The 18,944-nt window shown below is 31.9% G+C and overlaps 5 protein-coding genes across 9 annotated transcripts; 3 read left to right on the top strand and 2 right to left on the bottom strand.

Annotated features, from left to right (window-relative positions):
* On the bottom strand, positions 1–4,373 carry LOC106660057 (probable tubulin polyglutamylase TTLL1). 2 transcript variants are annotated; one of them, XM_014382886.2, is made up of 9 exons: positions 2,711–2,812; positions 2,365–2,626; positions 1,977–2,108; positions 1,833–1,898; positions 1,583–1,761; positions 1,280–1,466; positions 1,005–1,206; positions 591–931; positions 1–483 (listed from the first exon to the last, which is right to left on the bottom strand). In XM_014382886.2, exons 2-9 carry the CDS (start codon positions 2,421–2,423, stop codon positions 351–353), a joined length of 1,299 nt encoding a protein of 432 aa, XP_014238372.1. In that variant the 5' UTR covers positions 2,424–2,626; positions 2,711–2,812; the 3' UTR covers positions 1–350. The 2 variants fall into 2 exon arrangements, with proteins under 2 accessions (XP_014238372.1, XP_023316865.1); XM_023461097.1 differs by lacking the exons at positions 1,977–2,108; positions 2,365–2,626; positions 2,711–2,812 and adding an exon at positions 4,310–4,373.
* Positions 2,934–4,012, top strand: LOC106660049. Its single transcript, XM_014382873.2, has 3 exons — positions 2,934–3,170; positions 3,390–3,574; positions 3,649–4,012. The coding sequence occupies exons 1-3, from the start codon at positions 3,140–3,142 to the stop codon at positions 3,739–3,741; spliced, it is 309 nt and encodes a 102-aa protein (XP_014238359.1). The 5' UTR covers positions 2,934–3,139; the 3' UTR covers positions 3,742–4,012.
* Positions 4,374–4,629: 256 nt separating the features above from the next.
* LOC106650092 (exocyst complex component 5) lies at positions 4,630–7,492 on the top strand. The gene is made up of 6 exons (XM_014367884.2): positions 4,630–4,734; positions 4,829–5,272; positions 5,339–5,916; positions 5,991–6,479; positions 6,547–7,057; positions 7,132–7,492. Exons 1-6 carry the CDS (start codon positions 4,702–4,704, stop codon positions 7,228–7,230), a joined length of 2,154 nt encoding a protein of 717 aa, XP_014223370.1. The 5' UTR covers positions 4,630–4,701; the 3' UTR covers positions 7,231–7,492.
* Positions 7,493–7,593: 101 nt separating this feature from the next.
* On the bottom strand, positions 7,594–10,378 carry LOC106650099 (protein arginine N-methyltransferase 1). Of its 2 annotated transcripts, none has more exons than XM_014367906.2 (3): positions 10,229–10,378; positions 8,602–9,312; positions 7,594–8,521 (listed from the first exon to the last, which is right to left on the bottom strand). In XM_014367906.2, the coding sequence occupies exons 2-3, from the start codon at positions 9,298–9,300 to the stop codon at positions 8,138–8,140; spliced, it is 1,083 nt and encodes a 360-aa protein (XP_014223392.1). In that variant the 5' UTR covers positions 9,301–9,312; positions 10,229–10,378; the 3' UTR covers positions 7,594–8,137. The 2 variants fall into 2 exon arrangements, with proteins under 2 accessions (XP_014223392.1, XP_014223383.1); XM_014367897.2 differs by lacking the exon at positions 10,229–10,378 and adding an exon at positions 9,950–10,177.
* LOC106658030 lies at positions 10,332–18,834 on the top strand. 3 transcript variants are annotated; one of them, XM_023461133.1, is made up of 5 exons: positions 10,332–10,416; positions 14,510–15,025; positions 15,235–15,716; positions 15,803–16,379; positions 16,506–18,834. In XM_023461133.1, the coding sequence occupies exons 2-5, from the start codon at positions 14,599–14,601 to the stop codon at positions 16,538–16,540; spliced, it is 1,521 nt and encodes a 506-aa protein (XP_023316901.1). In that variant the 5' UTR covers positions 10,332–10,416; positions 14,510–14,598; the 3' UTR covers positions 16,541–18,834. The 3 variants fall into 3 exon arrangements, with proteins under 3 accessions (XP_023316901.1, XP_014235342.1, XP_023316902.1); XM_014379856.2 differs by lacking the exon at positions 10,332–10,416 and adding an exon at positions 12,124–14,245; XM_023461134.1 differs by lacking the exon at positions 10,332–10,416 and adding an exon at positions 14,307–14,330.
* The last annotated feature ends 110 nt before the right edge of the window (positions 18,835–18,944 follow it).

Genomic DNA, 18,944 nt, shown 5'->3' with positions numbered 1-18,944 from the left:
TCTACTCATTGTTTCGATAATCTAAGGTCATATTTGAAAATATCATCAAATTTTACGTTGAAAATAGTTGTAAAGATTCCATTTTCATTGAAAATAGAGTGTCCGGAAGTGGCGAAAAAACGGCCTCTTGAGACTTGATGGATAAAATGCAAATGGTTAATCAAGTAGTAATTCTTGAATAAACTTAAAATTTTAGTTAACAAGTTTTTTACAATTTAATTAATTTCCCTATAAAATTGTAAAAAAAAGACTAGTATAAACAATTATTTAACTATGGGCAGTCATACATTGTCATATAGGACACTTTTAAAATGAATACGTTTATAATCTTTGTATAAGTATCACAGTTATTATTTCCATTTACCATGGGAACTTTTATACTTGGTTGGATTTTCTCTTTCATCTTGGTAGGCCAGCTCCTCGTCAATCAGCAATTCAAAGTTGCCCATAGCTTCTTGACTTGGGCATTTGTTCCATCGAACACTGCTCAATTATGAATAAAAATATAAATTATTCGTTAATACCAAAATTTAATTCATACGGGTTACGAAGAAAAAAGGAAAAAATTAAAGATGATAAGTAGTACGTACTCGGGCACGCCATCGGATGGAAGTACAAGCGAGACAATATTATCGATAAGCTTATACTTGAGGATGCGGTCGTTGACAGTGGTCGAGGTGAGGGACGGTGAGGCATTCACCTCGATCAACCAAGGCTTGAGCTTGTTGTCGATGATGATGTCGTAGCCGTAGCACTCGAAACAGTGCCGGTCGTTGGCCATTACCGGCGCGACAGCCTTTAGCGAGTGCACAATACACCAGGATATGTTGGCAAAGAGCTTCTCGGTCACCGCTTTGCCTCGCGTGCTCTCCAAATACAGCCGCAGATTTTGAACGCTCAATTTGCCGCCGTGCAGGCTGTTGTATTCTTCCTGTCGTTATTTCACGAGCTTAACTTTGTTTCTACCGTGGTATTATCGTAAAGATCGCTAAAAATCGACTCACTCCGTGTTTCTGCACTGAAACATTGGTCAAGTGTACGTACATATTGTCAAGTTCCTGGATGCTAGTATCGTATTTCACGGTGCAAAATCGGCAAAAGCCCAGTTTGAACAGGTATGCCTTCAGAGGTCTAAACGACGTAATGAGCACGTACAGACGTAAATCAAATTTTTTCCCACCTATCAGCAGTGGATTGTCTATGTACCTGTATTATGAAGCTACTTTTTCATGAATTGCGGATGTAATAATTTGTACGAATATTTAAAATACTAACTCACCTTGATATAACGTAAGACTCTTTGGTAAGATTGGGATTGAAGGGGTTGCGCGCTTCTCTCGACCATTTTTTCAGTTTGCTCAATTTATTGATAAGAAAAATGCCAGCACCTTGCGACTTGCCACAAGGTTTCATAATCCACGTGCTTTGTGGCGATTTTCTATATTCTTCCACGAACATATTGTAATCTGAGTCAATATCAGCAGTTGATCAATTCGTATGTGACGAGTTTGAAAAATTAATATAAAATTTAATTCATCGTTCTTATTAATATCAACAGCTTACATATATTGTACGACTTTACCAGCAGGTAAAACAAATGTCACTGGAATAAAATCCAAGTGAAGATATTTTCCAGGCCCTTCTCCTCGTTCAGCCAATGGATTTCCTTCTCTCTCTAAATCTTTGCGATAACGCTTGATATTTTTAACTAGTAAATCTTTTCTTGTCAGTTCATAATGGTTGGGAAAATGATTGATTGTTCTGAAAAGGCGAATAAAATTTAGATTTTTATTTAAATCGAAATCGGTGTGCGAGCCTGCTTAGAGTATTACTGATTATCACCCATACGATAACCGGTCTCGATACTAAAAATGTTTCTGCATGATTGCGTGACAGCCCTGAAAAAACAATTACATTACTAGTCAATACAATTCGTTTTTTTAATCTTAAGTATAACGATATAAATAGTTCAAAACCAATAGAAATTCCAATCGTCTTCAGGTGTCACTTGAGCCCAGCCTCGCTTCTCAAAATTGTATACAATCACAGATTTGTCCATATCCGTGCAAAATGTTACCTTCGTTTTATCAGGTCCAACAGTCGGGACTCTGTGTACAAGAATCGAAAATTTTGATATTTACTCATCGACCATTTGAGCTTAGAGAATATTCATTGCTCAATTTCTACATTGTGATTTGAATCAAATACATATGTAAAAAAATAGTGATCTTTAATTCAAATCCAAGACCGTTGTTAAAAATAAAAAAGTCATGAAGGACACATAAAAATATTCACTCAAATCTCTCATTAATAGTTTGATTCATCAACTTGTTTATTTTTGAGGTGTTTTATCTTATGAATTACCTTCCGTAAATGGAGGACGAATGTTGATTAAAATTTCTTTTATTTTCCTGATTGGACATTTTTAATTTGTTTTTTTTTTAATAAACTTTAATTCAAACTAGATGAACGTTATAAACAACTTATCCATAAAACCACTAGGATGGTACAGGTCGACTAATCAACATCCGCGTTTACTAGAATTTAATCGATAAAATGTAAAGCTGTTTGGGTCTATATGGCAACGCTCGGATACACCTTTGTTGTCAAGTATGAAAAGCATTCTCTACAATTATAAGATTGCACTTATCAAAATTATAAAGAAACAAATATAGATCAATGTGTCATTAACTAACTATGAAATATTTACAATTATATATTGATGATAAGAAGGACAGGGTCAAAAAATAGGCAGGAGAATGATTTGGCGGGCTTTGCACTATCAGACTGCTGCGGCATATGCGAATTCTTGGAAATCAAGGCCTCACGAGAAGTACACAGAATCTTTTGTTTTCAAACAACTTTCGTCTCGGTCAACTTATTCACCGGCTTTTCATAATATCATCACAGTCAAACTTTGAATAGGGCTCTTAGTAGTTCACTTTCAGCGCTTACTGCACGATCGTATAGGTCAATCCAAGAAGTATTAGTTTCTTTTGTAAACAAAAAATATTTTTGTTTTTTCATCATATTTAGTTTTGTTAATGTAAAACTTCCTCACTATTTTAATAGTACTAAGTACATGCTTTTTTCTTAAACAAACTTCTTAAGCTTTAACAATTTTTTAAATATTTTAAAAATGGGTCCGTCTCCCGCAAGAGGTCCGGAAGGTTAGTTGCGTCAATATTCATTTAGATCACATTTCGTATACAGTATTATATAAAAATAATTAATATTAATATTACTAACTAGTAATACTTGGCTATGATTGCGCTGCCTAAAATTTTATGGCACTTTTATGACTATGATATGAACTATGATATTAACTTGATATTAAAATTCGTTTTATAACTCATAAATAAATATGACATTGATTTTGATTTGTACAGTTGATGAGAATTTATCAAAATCTGTGGAGTCCTTTCAAGGGGCCATAAGAGGAAGGGGTATAGCAAATTTTACAGTTCCTTCTAAAAATTGTCTTTGTGAAAGACGGTACAAGAACATCATTTGCTTAAACTGTGGTCATTTGATGTTTGGCAGAGTTCGCTATCAGTGTCCAAAACACAAAATGGTTTGTTCTCCATCTACTTTAACATTTATTATTTTAATAAGCTATCTTAACTTGATCAATTCAACTTACTGCAGATAACTTTCCTCATTGACATAACAAATTGTCCAAAATGCAAATGTTTTGAATTCATGCTCAATGAGTTCGAAGTTGGAAACGAAGAAAAGTAAAGTTGCAATTCTAAATTTTTTATTAATACTTTACAAAATTATACTTAAATAATGCTGGTACTTGTAGTAAGATATGTGCTTACTAATAATAAAAAAAGTGTCATATTATTTACATAATATGCTAAGCTTTATTGCTATAAGTTTTTTGTAATGAAAATATCTCTTGTAATATGTATAAAATACATGACCGAATTTTGTTTATTTAACTCATGTAAGAGATACTGCATTAAAATATTTCACAAAATAAAGTAACTTTGACTCGTTATTGAAAGGTAAGAAATATTTATTTCAAGTCCAAAAATCCCAAAAAAGAAAATCAATCAATGTTTTTCCAAGAAGTAATAAATAAAAATTTCAAAATTTTGAATAATATTTAGATTAATGATAGCATTAAAGTTGAACTAGCTAATAATATTTTCCCATGACTTCTTTTTTTGAAAATTTTCTTGAACTTAACGAGACATTTCGTCTACATGAAAGAATGATTAAAGCAAAGTAAAAAAAATGTTGAAAAAAAAATTAATTTAATTATATAATATTTTAAAAAATAAATTGTTTCTAAACCTACTGCTAAATTTTGACTCAAAGGATTGAAAAAAATTATGAAATAATTAATCCCGTTTTCTGCTTGCAAATTAACATGTTACTTTTTCTTTAATATGATGATTCTGCAATGGTATGAGTTTGAATTCAGTACACATAGACATCTATAAGTAAATACAACGAAAAACTGCACAGCCTAAAAATCGTTGTTGACATACTTTTTGTGAATTCTGCATTAATTACAAAAGTGCTCTGATTAATTTTCATCAAATATTGTGAATATAAAAAAAAATGGTTTTCACAGAAAAATCAATATCGTATATAACCTTTGAAAATTAATTTTTTGTTAAGAAAGTATTATTTAAACTTTAATTAGCGTTTTTAAATAATTCTAAAAGTAAATTAAAAGTTTTCAAAATGATGCAACAATACATGAAAGAACTTGAACAAGTAGGTTTATAATCGCAGAAAATACATGTTTTGATTAACCAGTTAGGAATGAACACATATATGTAATATCACTTGAGCAATATAATTGTTTTAGGAACCCTTTGATCCAGATGAATTTGTGGAAAGATTAGCTTGGAGAACTGTTAATGATACTACAAAAGATAGAATTAAGGGAGTTTTTGATCCTGTACTCGTTCATGAAACTTTCCTGCAAGCCATAAAAGACTTGCAGGTACTAGAAGAACGTCAACAAAAAAAATGTGACAAGTTAGAAGTAGTACTAAAAGAAGAAGAAACAAGGCATTCTTTGGAAATAGGTGATCTTCAAGAAAGAAATAAAAAGTCTATAGAAGTATTTCATCAGTTAGATGAAAGAATAAATTTGGTTGCAACCAAAGTTCTTCATTTAGGAGAGCAATTAGAAAGTGTAAATACACCAAGATCAAGAGCTGTAGAAGCTCAAAAACTTATGAGACATTTTGCTGAATTTTTAGCCCCTGGACCTTTAATGGATCCTATTTTCACAGATACAACATCAGTAAGAAAATTTATTTGATATTATTTAGTAAAATTATATATTAAAAATTATAAAATTACGTTTTAGTTGAATGAAGCTGCTGATGTTATTCAAAAACTCCATGTGATTGCTCAAGAACTTCCTATTGAAAAATTTGATAATGCAACAAAAAAGATTGCATCAAAATATGACGAAATTGAAAGGAATCTGATAGAAGAATTTGTAAGAGCACAGAGTGCAGAAGATGTTGCAAATATGAAAAAGTTAGCTTTAATATTATCTCACTTTAAAGGATATTCTCAATGTATAAATGCCTTCATAGAACAAAGCCAAATTAGTTCTTTTGGTGGAAAAGATGTTTTTCAAGAAGTTATACCCATGTGTACAAAAAATTATAAACTTATTCAACAAGTTTTTGCAAACCCTGAACAAGTAATGGCAAAATTTGTTTTGAATATTTATCATCTAAGGTTGCAAAAATATGCTGTAGCTAAATTAGCAGATAAAACAGATACTGAAAAATATTTAAAAAATTTATATGAGCTTTATTTAAAAACTGTAAAGCTATCAGGAGATTTGAAAAAATTTGAAATGGGCACAGATGACACATATTTACCAAAATTGACGAGAAATATTTTTCAAAAACATTTAGACGCTTATATTACGTACGAAGCTTTTTGTAAATATTAAATTTAATTTTAAAAGGTATGTTAATAAAAGACAAAATACTTTTTTACAGGGTAGAAATAAAGTCGTTACGAGAACAATCTGCAGCATTGTTAATTCAATATTACGAGTCAAAAAATCATCAGAAAAAGCAGCTCCAAAGCGGTGGTTTTCAAGATTTGAAGCGTGATCTTCAAGCAGTGCTTAGTACACGTACAAATATCAATATTGCCCAAATAGAAAATTATGGTGGTGAAACTTTCTTATCTGAAGAATTAGCTATTAATCTCTTACAACTTAGTAAAAATTCATTACAAAGAGTTGCACTGTTATCTCAAACATCTGAGTTAGCAGCCAATGCAACTCAAATACTTGAAACTACATTACAGTATCTTATCAATGAACATGTTGACTATGCCCTTGAATTAGGAATACAATGTGTACCAATACCTGAAAGTCGAACTCAACCAGAGGTTCATTTTTTTACTGTTGTTCGTCAATGTAATGTTATCATCAAATTACTTGAGGAGCAATTTAGTGGAGAACTTTTACCACTTATATTGTAAGTAATATACATGACATTTTTATATCAATTTAATAAATTAATATCATTAATATTTTTTTGACAGATCTACTTCAAGGCATGCAGACTGTTTAACGAAAAAAAAAGTAGCATTAGAACAAATAGAAAATAAAATTGACACAGGCTTGGATCGTAGTATCAATGCTATTGTTGGCTGGGTAAAAGTATACTTACAAAATGAACAACGTAAGACTGATTTCAAGCCAGAAACAGAGATGGTAGATACGTTAAATACTCCAGCATGTCTTACTGTTTGCCAATATGTGTCTGGTCAAATCAAACACATAAGGGATAGACTTGATGGAAAAAATCTTGAAAACATATTAACTGAAATAGGAGTTCGTTTTCACAGGGTTGTGTATGAGCATCTCCAACAGTTCCAATTTAATTCAGCAGGGGCTATGTGTGCCATATGCGATATGAATGAGTACAGGAAATGTGTCAAAGAACTTGGAATTCCTGTAGTGACTAGCCTTTTTGATACGTTACATGCTCTTTGTAATTTATTGCTCGTAAAACCTGAAAATTTAAAACAGGTTTGCTCCGGAGACCAACTAGTGAGTTTTTTTCTTGATTTTTGTTTTCCCTTTTAGAAATGTTCTTACTTTAATAATTGCTTTTTGTTTTGCAGGCTATATTAGACAGAGGAATTCTTTCAACATTCATACAGTTAAGAACCGACTATAAAACCCAAAAATTGGCAAATTCTTTGAAAGGGCTAACAACTTAATATTTTTCACATTTTGTACTGTAGAAAGAATGTTAGTGTTGGTTTGTAATGAAAAGCAAAGCATTAAAAAGAATATACTAAAAAAAGACTGTATGAAATAAAATCATTGATGATTATATTTCATACAGTGCAGTTAGTTTACAAAGAATCAGAATTGTAATCAGAGCCATATTTAAATTATGCATTTTAAAAAGTTGAATATTTGATCAAACGACTATTTTCCCAAAAAAATTAATTTATTTTAAGGTTTGTGTGGGTCACCTAGATTATGTATATTCATTGGTTTTCAACTACGATTATTAATCATGAAATTTAAATTCAAATAATAAACACATAATGGATATGAAGTAAACAACAATTAAATTTGGTTATTTAAAAATCATATTATTCAAATCATGATCAGCACAAAAATTCAAACCAGAGGTCATTGAAAATATTTTTACAGTAATTTAGATGTATCATTATTGTTTTTTTAAACATTATATGTTACATATTAATAATAAAAACTCATTTAATTACATATTTGGATCATTATGTTATAACTGAACATACAAATCATAATAAAATTTTTTTACAAAATGTATTCAAAATTGGCAAAAAATATTATGTACTATTTAATTATTTATAATTTGTAAGAATAAAAAAATTATTTGTCATCTGAGTCAGCAGTAATGATGACCAGCAACAAGTGCTAAATGATAACAAACATGGGTGAACTCAAAACTTGCTATTTAACGTAATATAATTTAATTTAATTTAGTCAATTATTAATCGTTTGTGACTTTAATTACAAAACAATTACTTATTCATAATTGTAAAATTGAAGATTTATGCAGTCACGTAGTATTTCATATTTTAAAAATGTACTATGTAATTATTGTGGTCTTGACCATTATTTTTTAAAATATCAGCGCATACGGTAGTGATTTGACTCATGTACCTGACCAAGTTCACCTTTAAAGTCTATTTCAATTGTAAAGTCAAGATCTCTATAATTCCGTGCATTGGGCTCCATAGAGAAAGTACCATAGATTTCTTCTCCTTTTTTCACAGTCATGTATTCATCAAAATAGAATACTGTTTGTTTCCAATGCGTATATTGAGCTTCTGGAGCTGTGCTAAAACCGATCCTCTTATGACACTTAGTAAATTCAATGTTGAAGAATGTGACAAGAGCTTGAACATAGTCATTCCTACGCACTTGAAGCATGAACTGAGATGAAAAAGTTAGGTCAGCTTTGGTAACTGTGTACAAGTCAACTTCTTTTATGAGACAGGAATTTGTAACAACCTAAAATGAATAATGAGAAAATTGAATTAATTATGCAAAGAAAAATTAAATTGAATTTATAAATGTCATTATTCTCTAACCTGTTTTGGATCAACAACATCAACTAGAGGTTCACTAATGGCAACTTGTCGAATGCTACTCATATCAAAACCATAAACATCATCCCACCAATTTATTTTTTCATCTTTGTATTGTCGATCTTCAATTCCACAAATATATAAACAAGCTTTATCTGGGAATAACATACCATCTTCTCGTAGCCACTTATCTCGAGCAAAAAGCACAGTGTCAAGCATAGATTCATAAAATAAGCAATAGCCCATCCACTCAGATATAATGATGTCAACTTTTTCTATGCCGTCAGGTAAAACAACTTCTTCTACTTTTCCTTTAAGAATGGTAACAACATCGGATAAATGATTAGCTTCAACAATTTTTTTAGCATACTCTACAATATTAGAGCATTCAATTCCAATTACACGAGCTGCACCAGCTTTGGCAGCAAACATTGATAAAATGCCTGTTCCACAGCCAATATCAAGAACAATTTTTCCTTTGAATAAATGTTTGTTATGATACATTGAGTTGCGATAAGTTACTGTTCGAACTTCATCTTTCAACATTTCTTCATGAATGCCATAATGGGCATAAGAATCAAAATAATAGTCTCTAGAAGTCATATCTTCAACAGCAATATTATTTTCTTTGCCATTTGAGGAAGTGGCATCTTTATTAGTAACTTCGGTATTCACTGACTCAGCAACGTCCATGCTTTCCATTTTCGATTGTGTCTGGGAACAAAAATTTCATTGTTAACCAGATGCATGTTTTGAAAATAAAAAATAATCAATCAAGTGAAATTGATAAATTTCAAACTTAGTTATTTTAGTAGTTAACTTTTTTAAGCATCATTTCAAACGAAATTCCCATGTTAATTGGAATGAATTAATCATTTTAAGGATTGAAAATAAAATGAAATGTTACAATCATACTAAATGTAAAGTAAAAACATATCAATAAATAGATTGAATAAGTTTAAATATGAATATTTTGATAATTTAGCTAGCAAAATTATGTACATAAATACATGTGCATCAATAGTAAGGTTAAACGCGAGGTCGCACGAAACCGAATGACGAAAAAAAGTGTAAGTAGAAAATTGTAATTAATTTTAAAAGTGTCAACTTAATTAACTGTTTCGGAACTTGAATTTCATTAAATATTTAAAGGCATATAAGATTCTTAGACAGAGATGTGAAATTAGAAAATATCTACCACGCGTTGTATAGTATAACCTGAAAATGTTACATCAATAGTGAACCGGGACAATAAATGAATATTTCGTTAAGTGACATTAGTTTAAAATTTTCAGACATGTAAAAGAAAAATTAAAAATGAGTTACAGAAGTAAATTACAAGATGTCTTACCAAATTATCGGCTTTTAAGTTCTGAATGTCGTTGATGCTTGATACCGGCACTTGCTCGGCAGTCGCCATTTTGAGAATTTTGTGAAATATTATTATATATATATTTAATCTGTGAACTCAAGTTGCCGTACTGTGCAGCAGTGTGTACTGTACTACTGTTACTGTGTATGTGTGGGGCAGTTGCCAGTTAGTACAGTACTACTACAGCGTCGTATTGCCTACTGCGTGCAACGTCGTAGTGGAAATATGTGTAACTATATATGTATAAGCTATACCTACCTATTTTATAAATGCGTTGACCTGGCTGCTGACTGCGGTTTGCCTGACGCTGTACATACACCAATCGGGAATTACGAAATGGAAACTGCAGTTTTGGAACGAGATTTGAAAAACGTACACCGATTCAAGTTTAATTTCTGCACCAGTGAGAAAACGTAACGAAGTAGGGGAGCGCACGTGTGTATAAGGTATGCTTATAACGATAGTTAGCAGGCTAACAGGCAGAGCCTCTACTTAGCTACGTTTTCATTTCATTTCTTAAGATATTATTGTTCCAGAGAACATTTTTAGCTGTACTTACAATGAAAATTCAGCTATTTGTTAAGTAGTCCATGTTCTTAAAGTTTTCAATCATTTTTCAATAATCGTAAATCATTTTAATTTAAAGCTCAAGATTTTTTTCGATTTCAAGAATTAAAACAGGTTCCTAATACGTTTCAAGACTCGCATGTTCTGCATTTTGTTTGTTTCATTAGAACTTTGAATATTATACAAATTAAATTAGGCATTTTAAAATACATAGCCAGATTCAGTTGTTGATGGAAAATTTCTGCAATGAATCTATATTTAATAAATAATGACTCTTTATTTAGTTTTTATTTTGCTTTTTTTAGCATTTCGTCTATCTTGACAGTATGATAACGATCTATTGAAATAAAAATTGGAAAGTCTATCCAGTTTTTTCATTTTCTCTGCGTGAAGATAAGATCTTATGTTTAGTATTATTGAGTTTAGATCGGAAAGTTCTGATGTCAAGTACGAGACTAAATAAAAGGCTCAGAAAATTATTTTTTGTGCTACTCCAACCTAAAGTAACATTTTACTCCATCTGAGCAAAACCAAAATGTTACTTTAGGCTGGGGGATTCACAAAAAATTGTATTTGCACCTATGTAGCGAAAAAAAAGTCTCAGAGCATGTGATGGCTCGGCTTCGTCTCGGATGATAAATTACACGTGCTCTGAGACTTTCCAGTTTTTCATTCCCTAGGTGCAAAATATACTATTGTTTAGTTAGCGATATATAATTTATCTCTAGCCTCTATGAATATAAAATAAATTAAAATACTCATCGCACAAAGACAATAGGGAGAAAAAAGTCAACATATGACAAAAAGAGAATCGGAAAAAGTGCTCATTTTGTCTGTGGTAAAATAGATCGTTAAAAAGTACATTAATTTGTAGCATCTTTTAAAAATCCACCAATTTCATATGATAAATAGGGAAATGAAGGGGTAACACCATTCTAGGATTTTGGAAAAAAATGCCAAAATTTGGGAGTTTTTTGCTAATGATAGATTTTTTTATTTGAGATACTGAGGGCTAACAATGGCTATTGACATGCTAACAAATCTTTTTATTGCTTCATTATACTAAATGGCGAAGATATCTCAAATGTTTAAAAAAGCTTCTTGTATCTATCGTTGTCAGCAATCGTGCACACAATGTGCGCAAAAACCACGTTTGAGCATTTGTTGCATAAATAACTATTAATTGTTTTAAAAGTTACAGTTTTTTACCTTTTGTCGCATCAAATGCAATGAGTAATTGTCGTGAAAAAGTGAATACACTACTATTTTATGCAAAACGTTTAATTGTAAGTGTACAGAATGATGTCCGTTTTTCTCACTTATAATGTAGCTAGAGAGCATTTTAACATCACCGCAGGCGTACCGAGAAGTACTGAGTTGACTGAATTTGGTTAATATACATATCCTTCATAGAAGTTTTTTCATTTATTCATAAAAATGAATAGAAAAATTTTCACGACACACACTTGCTGCGGTCAATGCAGTCTCATGCGAATAGAATATGTAAAAACGTTTGAAAAAATTGAGTTCAATAGCTGTCCGAAATCGTTATTAATTTTATATTTTTTATGTTTTATTACGCTTTATAATTTCATATGATAGTTTGAGCTTATATTTTTACTCTTGTAAGTTTTATTTTCGCCGGGAAACGCATCTTAAAATTATTTTTTTCTATAAAACCACTAGGGAATTATTGCTAATAACCGAATAAAGTGGCTTTACACTTAAATGTATTTTATTTTTCCTGTTAGTTAACAGTCAGATATTTAAAAATCAATCAGTCTCATACAATTTAGTTTTATTCAGTACTCAAATCGAAACCATTGAGTCTTCAGAGAGTCATATCTCTTCAGAGAATCAAACTTGCGGATCGAGCTGAGATAATCTAAGTTAATAGAAGAAAGCTAAGTAGAAAGTTAAGTAAACAATAGTAAAAAATAAGTATGTATTGTATGTATAGCGAAGCGATGCTGTGTCTGCTCTGATACACAATTGCGATCCCATTGTGACACCTACAACAATCTTATGAAAAATAAAGTATTTTTGTTATTTAATCTTTTCATATGTGTAACTCAATAGAAGAGCTACATGCACACCTATTGAAAATTTGAGTGATGGAACTCGAGAGACTCTCGAACTGCATCGGCTGTAGCAAGTTGTCGAGAATATCTCTTGAAATCGGGGAGCGGCGTCCGCGTTGTAGTACATACGCTCGTATATAAGTATAATGTACGACAACACGACGAATGGAAAAAAAGGTAAAAAAAAAAGCAAAAGAAAAAAAAGGAAAAGCGCGCACTCGAGCGCCCACGTACTATCGACTCCGATCGGCCTATTCTGCTCGTGCATACAGCTGCCTTGTCATGCATCAGGCTGCAGCCCAAGTTATATACCTAAGATTCGGTTCGACGACGAGCAAAGAATAAAAGCGAATAAGACGGAGTCTGCGGAGAAACGGAAGCACCCGGATTACACGTACTAGCCCACATAGCACGGCGCACTCGAGCCTTGGCCGTATACTTGGCTACTCCGTTCAGCGCTGAGCTCCACATGCATGCACATTCATGCATTAACGCACATAAATATTTATCAACCTCACGGTTAAGCTCTGCCAGTCTGCAGCTCTCTTATAGTGGTTAGCGCTTCCTCTGCACATACCTACTGCACTCGCTCGCTCTCTCTTTCTCTCTCATTTACTCTATGAATATTATACCTCTATCTACATAAGCACATTTGCTGTCTCTTTTCTTCTTCCTTGGATCCTTGTGCACGGACGCACATATATATACATGCAGATGTACGAGTTAATGCACGTCTGTGCCGTGTGCGTGCGTGCAATGTGAGCGAGTATGTGTTCGCTCAAACACATACATAGCAATACAGTTTGTGTGTATATGAAAACGCAGTCCTAGCCCAATGCCCATAGGCTTACCCGTCGCGTACTGCGGCTGCATTGCGAGTAGCTACAGTCCGACAGCCAGGTAAGCCGTAAAAGCTGCAACTTAAGCGATTCTTCGTGACTACGAAAGTACGAGCTCCTATGTTATATATGCACAACTAAGAGCGACCGCTCACTGCTGTTGCTCCTACCGAGTGTTATTTTGTGCGCGCATATCGACTTGGCCAAGTCCCTTGACTGTTGAGATCAAGTTCAACCGCACGACTCATCGTTCGGTGCAGCGACGATCTCAGCCGATCTGATAACACCTGCTATGAATCTGGCAGCAGCCGGCTCCTCTTGCTTCTCCTGGACGTCGAGCAATCATGTTTGCTCGAACTCGTGAAGGTCATTCAAACGCCGTGACTGATACAGAGCCCAGCTGCCGCCTACGATGCGACTGCTCGTACTGCCATTGCCGCAACTCCTAGTTCTTCGCCCCGGTAAACTTGCGACGCAGATATTTGTACTCGCACACGTGATGCGTAATCCAGTCTGTTTGCTGCAATAGAGTATCATGTCACTCTGAAGCTTACGGACAAACTGATAACCCAATAATGAGGCTACAGCTGCCTGCTAGGCCAGTGTTGAAAGTGCTCATTTTTCTGTGTATCTCAATTCAGTGATTTGACTTTAGGCTAGGAACAAACGCCTTTTGCATCCACTTGTTATGCCTGCTTTTTACAAGTTCAATGCATTCATGCACTATCAACATTTTCATTTAGACAACAGTCAATTACTTCAAGTCTGCTTACATGAGCTTGAATGAGGTACATGCTTTATTTTCATTCAAATCCTGTACATTTACCTTTGGACTAATCTTTTAATCAATTTAATATTGATTTTGGCTCAAGTGTAATTTCATTTTCTTACTTGTTAAATTTATAACAAAACCATTGGAATTAATATAAAATATATGTCTAATTTACATGATTTTGTTAATAATTTTTATTTTTGACAAATTTTCTTATTAATTTTTTTATTGCAATTTATAAAAATTCAAGATTAATAAAATATTTTTATTTTTTAAATAGGTAAATTAATCTAGAATGGCTAATAATCAATTAGGCTATGTACAGCAGTATTTGCTATTTGCATATGGAAAAAATCTGAGGATGCACAGATGAAAACTATGACAGATATGTGCTCCCGCGAGCCAGCACCAAGTGTGCTTCAGCACCATCATTCAGTTCTTGGTAAAAGCAACGGCAAAAATTCTTCAAACTCTAGCCATCAGCAAATAACGCAATCCACTCAGATTAATCTTCAACATCAAGGTCACTCTCAACCTAGACCAAGTTCATCAGATAGTAAAATTCATGGCAATAATGGTCATGATGATGACAGTGGACATATTAATGGAGCAAATATCAATAATACTCCCACTCCTGGAGGCAGGCTCAAGTTTTTTAAGGATGGCAAGTTTATCCTTGAATTATCTCACCGCCGGGATGGAGAAAGAACAACATGGTTTCCAGTTCCAAAAAAGACTTTCTGGCCTCCTGCTAGTGTTACACCTAACAGGCAAGAAAGTTCTGCATCACTGAGTGGTAAGTTTCTAAAAATTATTATTAATTTATATACAGTTTATAATGTGTTGTTGTATTCTAGCTATTTAATAATCTTAGAATCAGTGCACTAATTATGTACATGAAGAATTCTCAGATAACTCTAAATTTGATTAATTTAATGGTTACTCACTTTAGAATTTGTACATAAAAATACCTCAAATAAATATTTTGTATTATGTATGTTTCAGTATCTGATGATAATTCATCTATTCAATCAAGTCCATGGCAGCGCGACCATTGCTGGAAACAAAGCAGCCCTAGAAGAAATATTTCGACTGAGTTCACATTTTACTACAGACGATATCCTAAAACACAAGTTAGTGTTCACCCGAGACTGATAGCCCGTAAAAGAAGACAGCCTTTTGACTCCAGTTCCTCAATTACGCAACTTAAAGAGTCAATTGCTGTTAATCAACAAAAAGCAGTCATTATTTCTGCTCCTTCAAAACCATCGGTTAAACTAAATCAAGTTCGAAAGTTAAATGGAGCACCAGCAAATAAAAGTCTTAATATTATCATTGATAAGCTTGCAAGACTTTTGGATCCTAATGTAGTGTCACCTCGTAAGCGCATTTTACGCGAACTAGAGAGAGTTAGCTTAGAAGATCAAGCTTCAAAAAGAAGAGCTACTCCACCACATACTTCCAATAATAGCATGGTTCTGAACGTTGTAAGATAATAAATATTTTTATTTTCATTATGAATATGATTTCGCCTTTATTGTTCATTGAAATATTTATTGATTGGGAATTTCAGGTAAACGAACCAACAGTCTCATCAAATAGAATGCCAACAGTATCAATAGCAATGGCAGCAACAACATCAGTACCAGCAACAAAACAGTTATCATCTTATAGTATAACAAGTATCTTAGGAGAAGATAAACCAAGTGTTGAGGGTGAACCAGGGTTCTTACGTAATCTTCTGAAACCACAAATACAACAGCCGCAAATACATCGTTCTCCTCAACCTCATTGTTCCCCACAGCCCCATCGTTCCCCTCAACCTCACCAATCGCCTCAACCTCATCATTCTCCGCAACATCAGCCAGTATATGGACGCTCATCTCGGATTGACCCTGGCATGGCGTATCTTAATTCATCGAATGTTTCAATGCAACCACAACATCCGCCTATTTATGGGTTACCGTTGCTTCCACCCGCAGCTTATCGAACATCACCTTTTTGTTGGATGCATTACTCTCAACCAATGCATTATCCACCACCAATGCTATATACAACCCCACCACAACCCCAGAATCATTCTTCCTCTCCCTCACCTCCTGCTCATCGCTTCAAAGACTACAGGGAACAGACATTAACACCACCCTCAGGTAAATTATGCTAATAAATTTTTTATTTTAATCGGCTTTGAGATAGCAAAAAATTTGTGATTATTTTTGAATTCTTAGAATGTAATATGAAATATTTCATCTCTATAATTATATTATTTTTTACAGATGTGCCTCTAAATTTATCGAAGCATGCAGGGTGAATTTTGTAATCCTGAATACTGGTGCCTTATTTTTGGATAAATTTTCAACCAGAATAAGTAAATTTTAATTAAGTTAGTAATATACCTAAACACTGCCTAAGCAACGACAATGCGATAGAGTATAGTAAATTAGTATTTTTCTACCTTAGAGGTAAATTAGTGAATATGTCAATAGTTGGTTTAATACCATTGTTTCCAACACAACTTCGAGTTTCTTGCTCTAATTTTTCAATTATTGTTCTGCTCAAATTGGTATATTCCCGTGTATAGTTTATTTAAAAGTTACTACATCTTAAGTATATCTAAAAAAATGACTAAGGAAGTGGATGACACTTGTGCTTTAATAAAATCAATGAATTCGTAGTAAATATATGCTTTGAATTTGAATATAATTTACTCATTATGAGAAAAAAGGCAACATAAATGTAAAAAATTAATATCATTCTGCGTATCATCGCAAATGACTCACGTGTTTTTATTGTACTCTAAAATATTTGCTGTAAAAAATAATTTAAAACATTCAAACATTTAATGTTGCAAAGATTTGTGCATTCAATTCAGTATTTAAAAAATATATTAAAATTACTCTATAAATTTTATAATGTTCAGTATTTTCAATAATTATTTCGTGAATCTAAATTGTTTCAACCTGAAATTAAAATAAGTCGAGAGAAAAACTAATTTCTAATGTTAAAAATATTCCAAAAAATTTTATATACCAAATTGTTTGTATCAAATCTATAGAAAAAGAGATTTACTCAGAGTTTACACATAAATGTGATATTTATCAATATATATAAAATTCAAATGAAATTAATTTTGCGATTGCTCTACAATTATTTACATGGATTCACAGTTGTTTTGTAATACTTAACATCAAAGTCGTTGGTTTTGAAGAAAGTGATTCATACAAATTAAATGATTATCATTCAGATTTCATAAAAAGTCAGTATTTAAAAAAAAAGCAGTGAATCAAGATTCAAAAGCGGTAGTTGGCAGAGTACATTCTCTGTTTTTTACCAAGATATTTATCATAGTGAAGTTGGATACTTGAACAAAAAAATATTTACTAGGAAAAATACCAAGAGGTCCTTTTTGCCAATTTTTTGAAATGGCATTTTTATATAAATAATATTGTTAGTTAATAAAAAAAATTATCAGAACAACGCATATCTGAAATATTTTTATAAATGCAACTTATGTTAATTAAATACCAAGCAATTTAAATGGTTTTAATTGGTTGGTTGATAACAAAAGTTACTGACAAAATTGTTATTCGAATTAGTTTATTATCAATACAAGCTATACTTGATAACTAGTAGTGATTACTTTTAAAACAAATGTAAATACCGATACTTCAATAATTCAGGACTTTTTGTTACCCAAACTAAGTATAGAATCTAAAAATCTAATTTTTACAACATTTTTGATAAAGTAGTAATTTTATGAAGAAATCTTGACAACTTGAAAAATTATTATTTTTTTTTTTTACAAAAAATCACTCAATGTTTTCAAAATGAAAAAGTTGACTTAAAAACATTGAGTACATATTAATATTGCCAAAATTCTGTCAAACAATAATTTTACATAATTAAGATTGAAGTATTATAACATTTTTCATTTTTGGTACATTATAATTTTATAATTATGAATTAATACTCACAGTCATTTGAGCAGAAGCATGTAAATATCAAAGTTGCAAGAACTTTTTTGGCAAATGCTTGTCTATTAAAAACCTTGTACATATAAAAAAACAAATTCAATAGAGACTTTCCTTCTAACTGCTGCTGAATAATTCTTTTGAAAAACTTTCTGAAAATTTTATAAGTCTATGATTGAGAACTAATTATGCACATTAATTTTATTTAAATTGAAAGTTAAAGCGGTATGTTTTAGCTAGAAGTATTACTTAAGTAAGTATTACACAAGCATGATGGGAAGTCAATTTGCAATATTTTGTATATTATTATTGATGTTATCATTATTTCTTTCACTATTGTCATGATTATTATTCATTATTATTATGATTATTATTACTATAATATTAACAAATATCTCAAACATCCATAACCGTTTTTGGAGTTTATTATCAATTTATTATAAAGGCGTCTTAACAAAGTCCAGTTTTCTTTTATTTTCTTAAACATAAACATGAATCGTGAACTATAATACTTTGATATTTTATAGCATTTCAAAGTATTTTTATTCAGTAGATATATGGAAAAACTTACTACTACTGTCTCGTAACTGACCAGCGTGACGTGTTATTTAAATAAATAATAATTAAAATGAAATTTTGATGCACTGACAATTTTTCATGTCTTTAAATATTATTTTTCCAGAGAAATTTTATAGCTGTTTTCATATAATATCAAATCTTATTGTCGTAAGATAAATAACTCTA

This window comes from Trichogramma pretiosum, unplaced genomic scaffold (assembly GCF_000599845.2).
Source record: "Trichogramma pretiosum strain Unisexual culture from Peru unplaced genomic scaffold, Tpre_2.0 scaffold34, whole genome shotgun sequence".
NCBI lineage: Eukaryota > Metazoa > Arthropoda > Insecta > Hymenoptera > Trichogrammatidae > Trichogramma > Trichogramma pretiosum.
The sequence above is the reverse complement of the archived record's forward strand: the minus strand, read 5'-3'. Positions and strand labels throughout refer to the sequence as shown.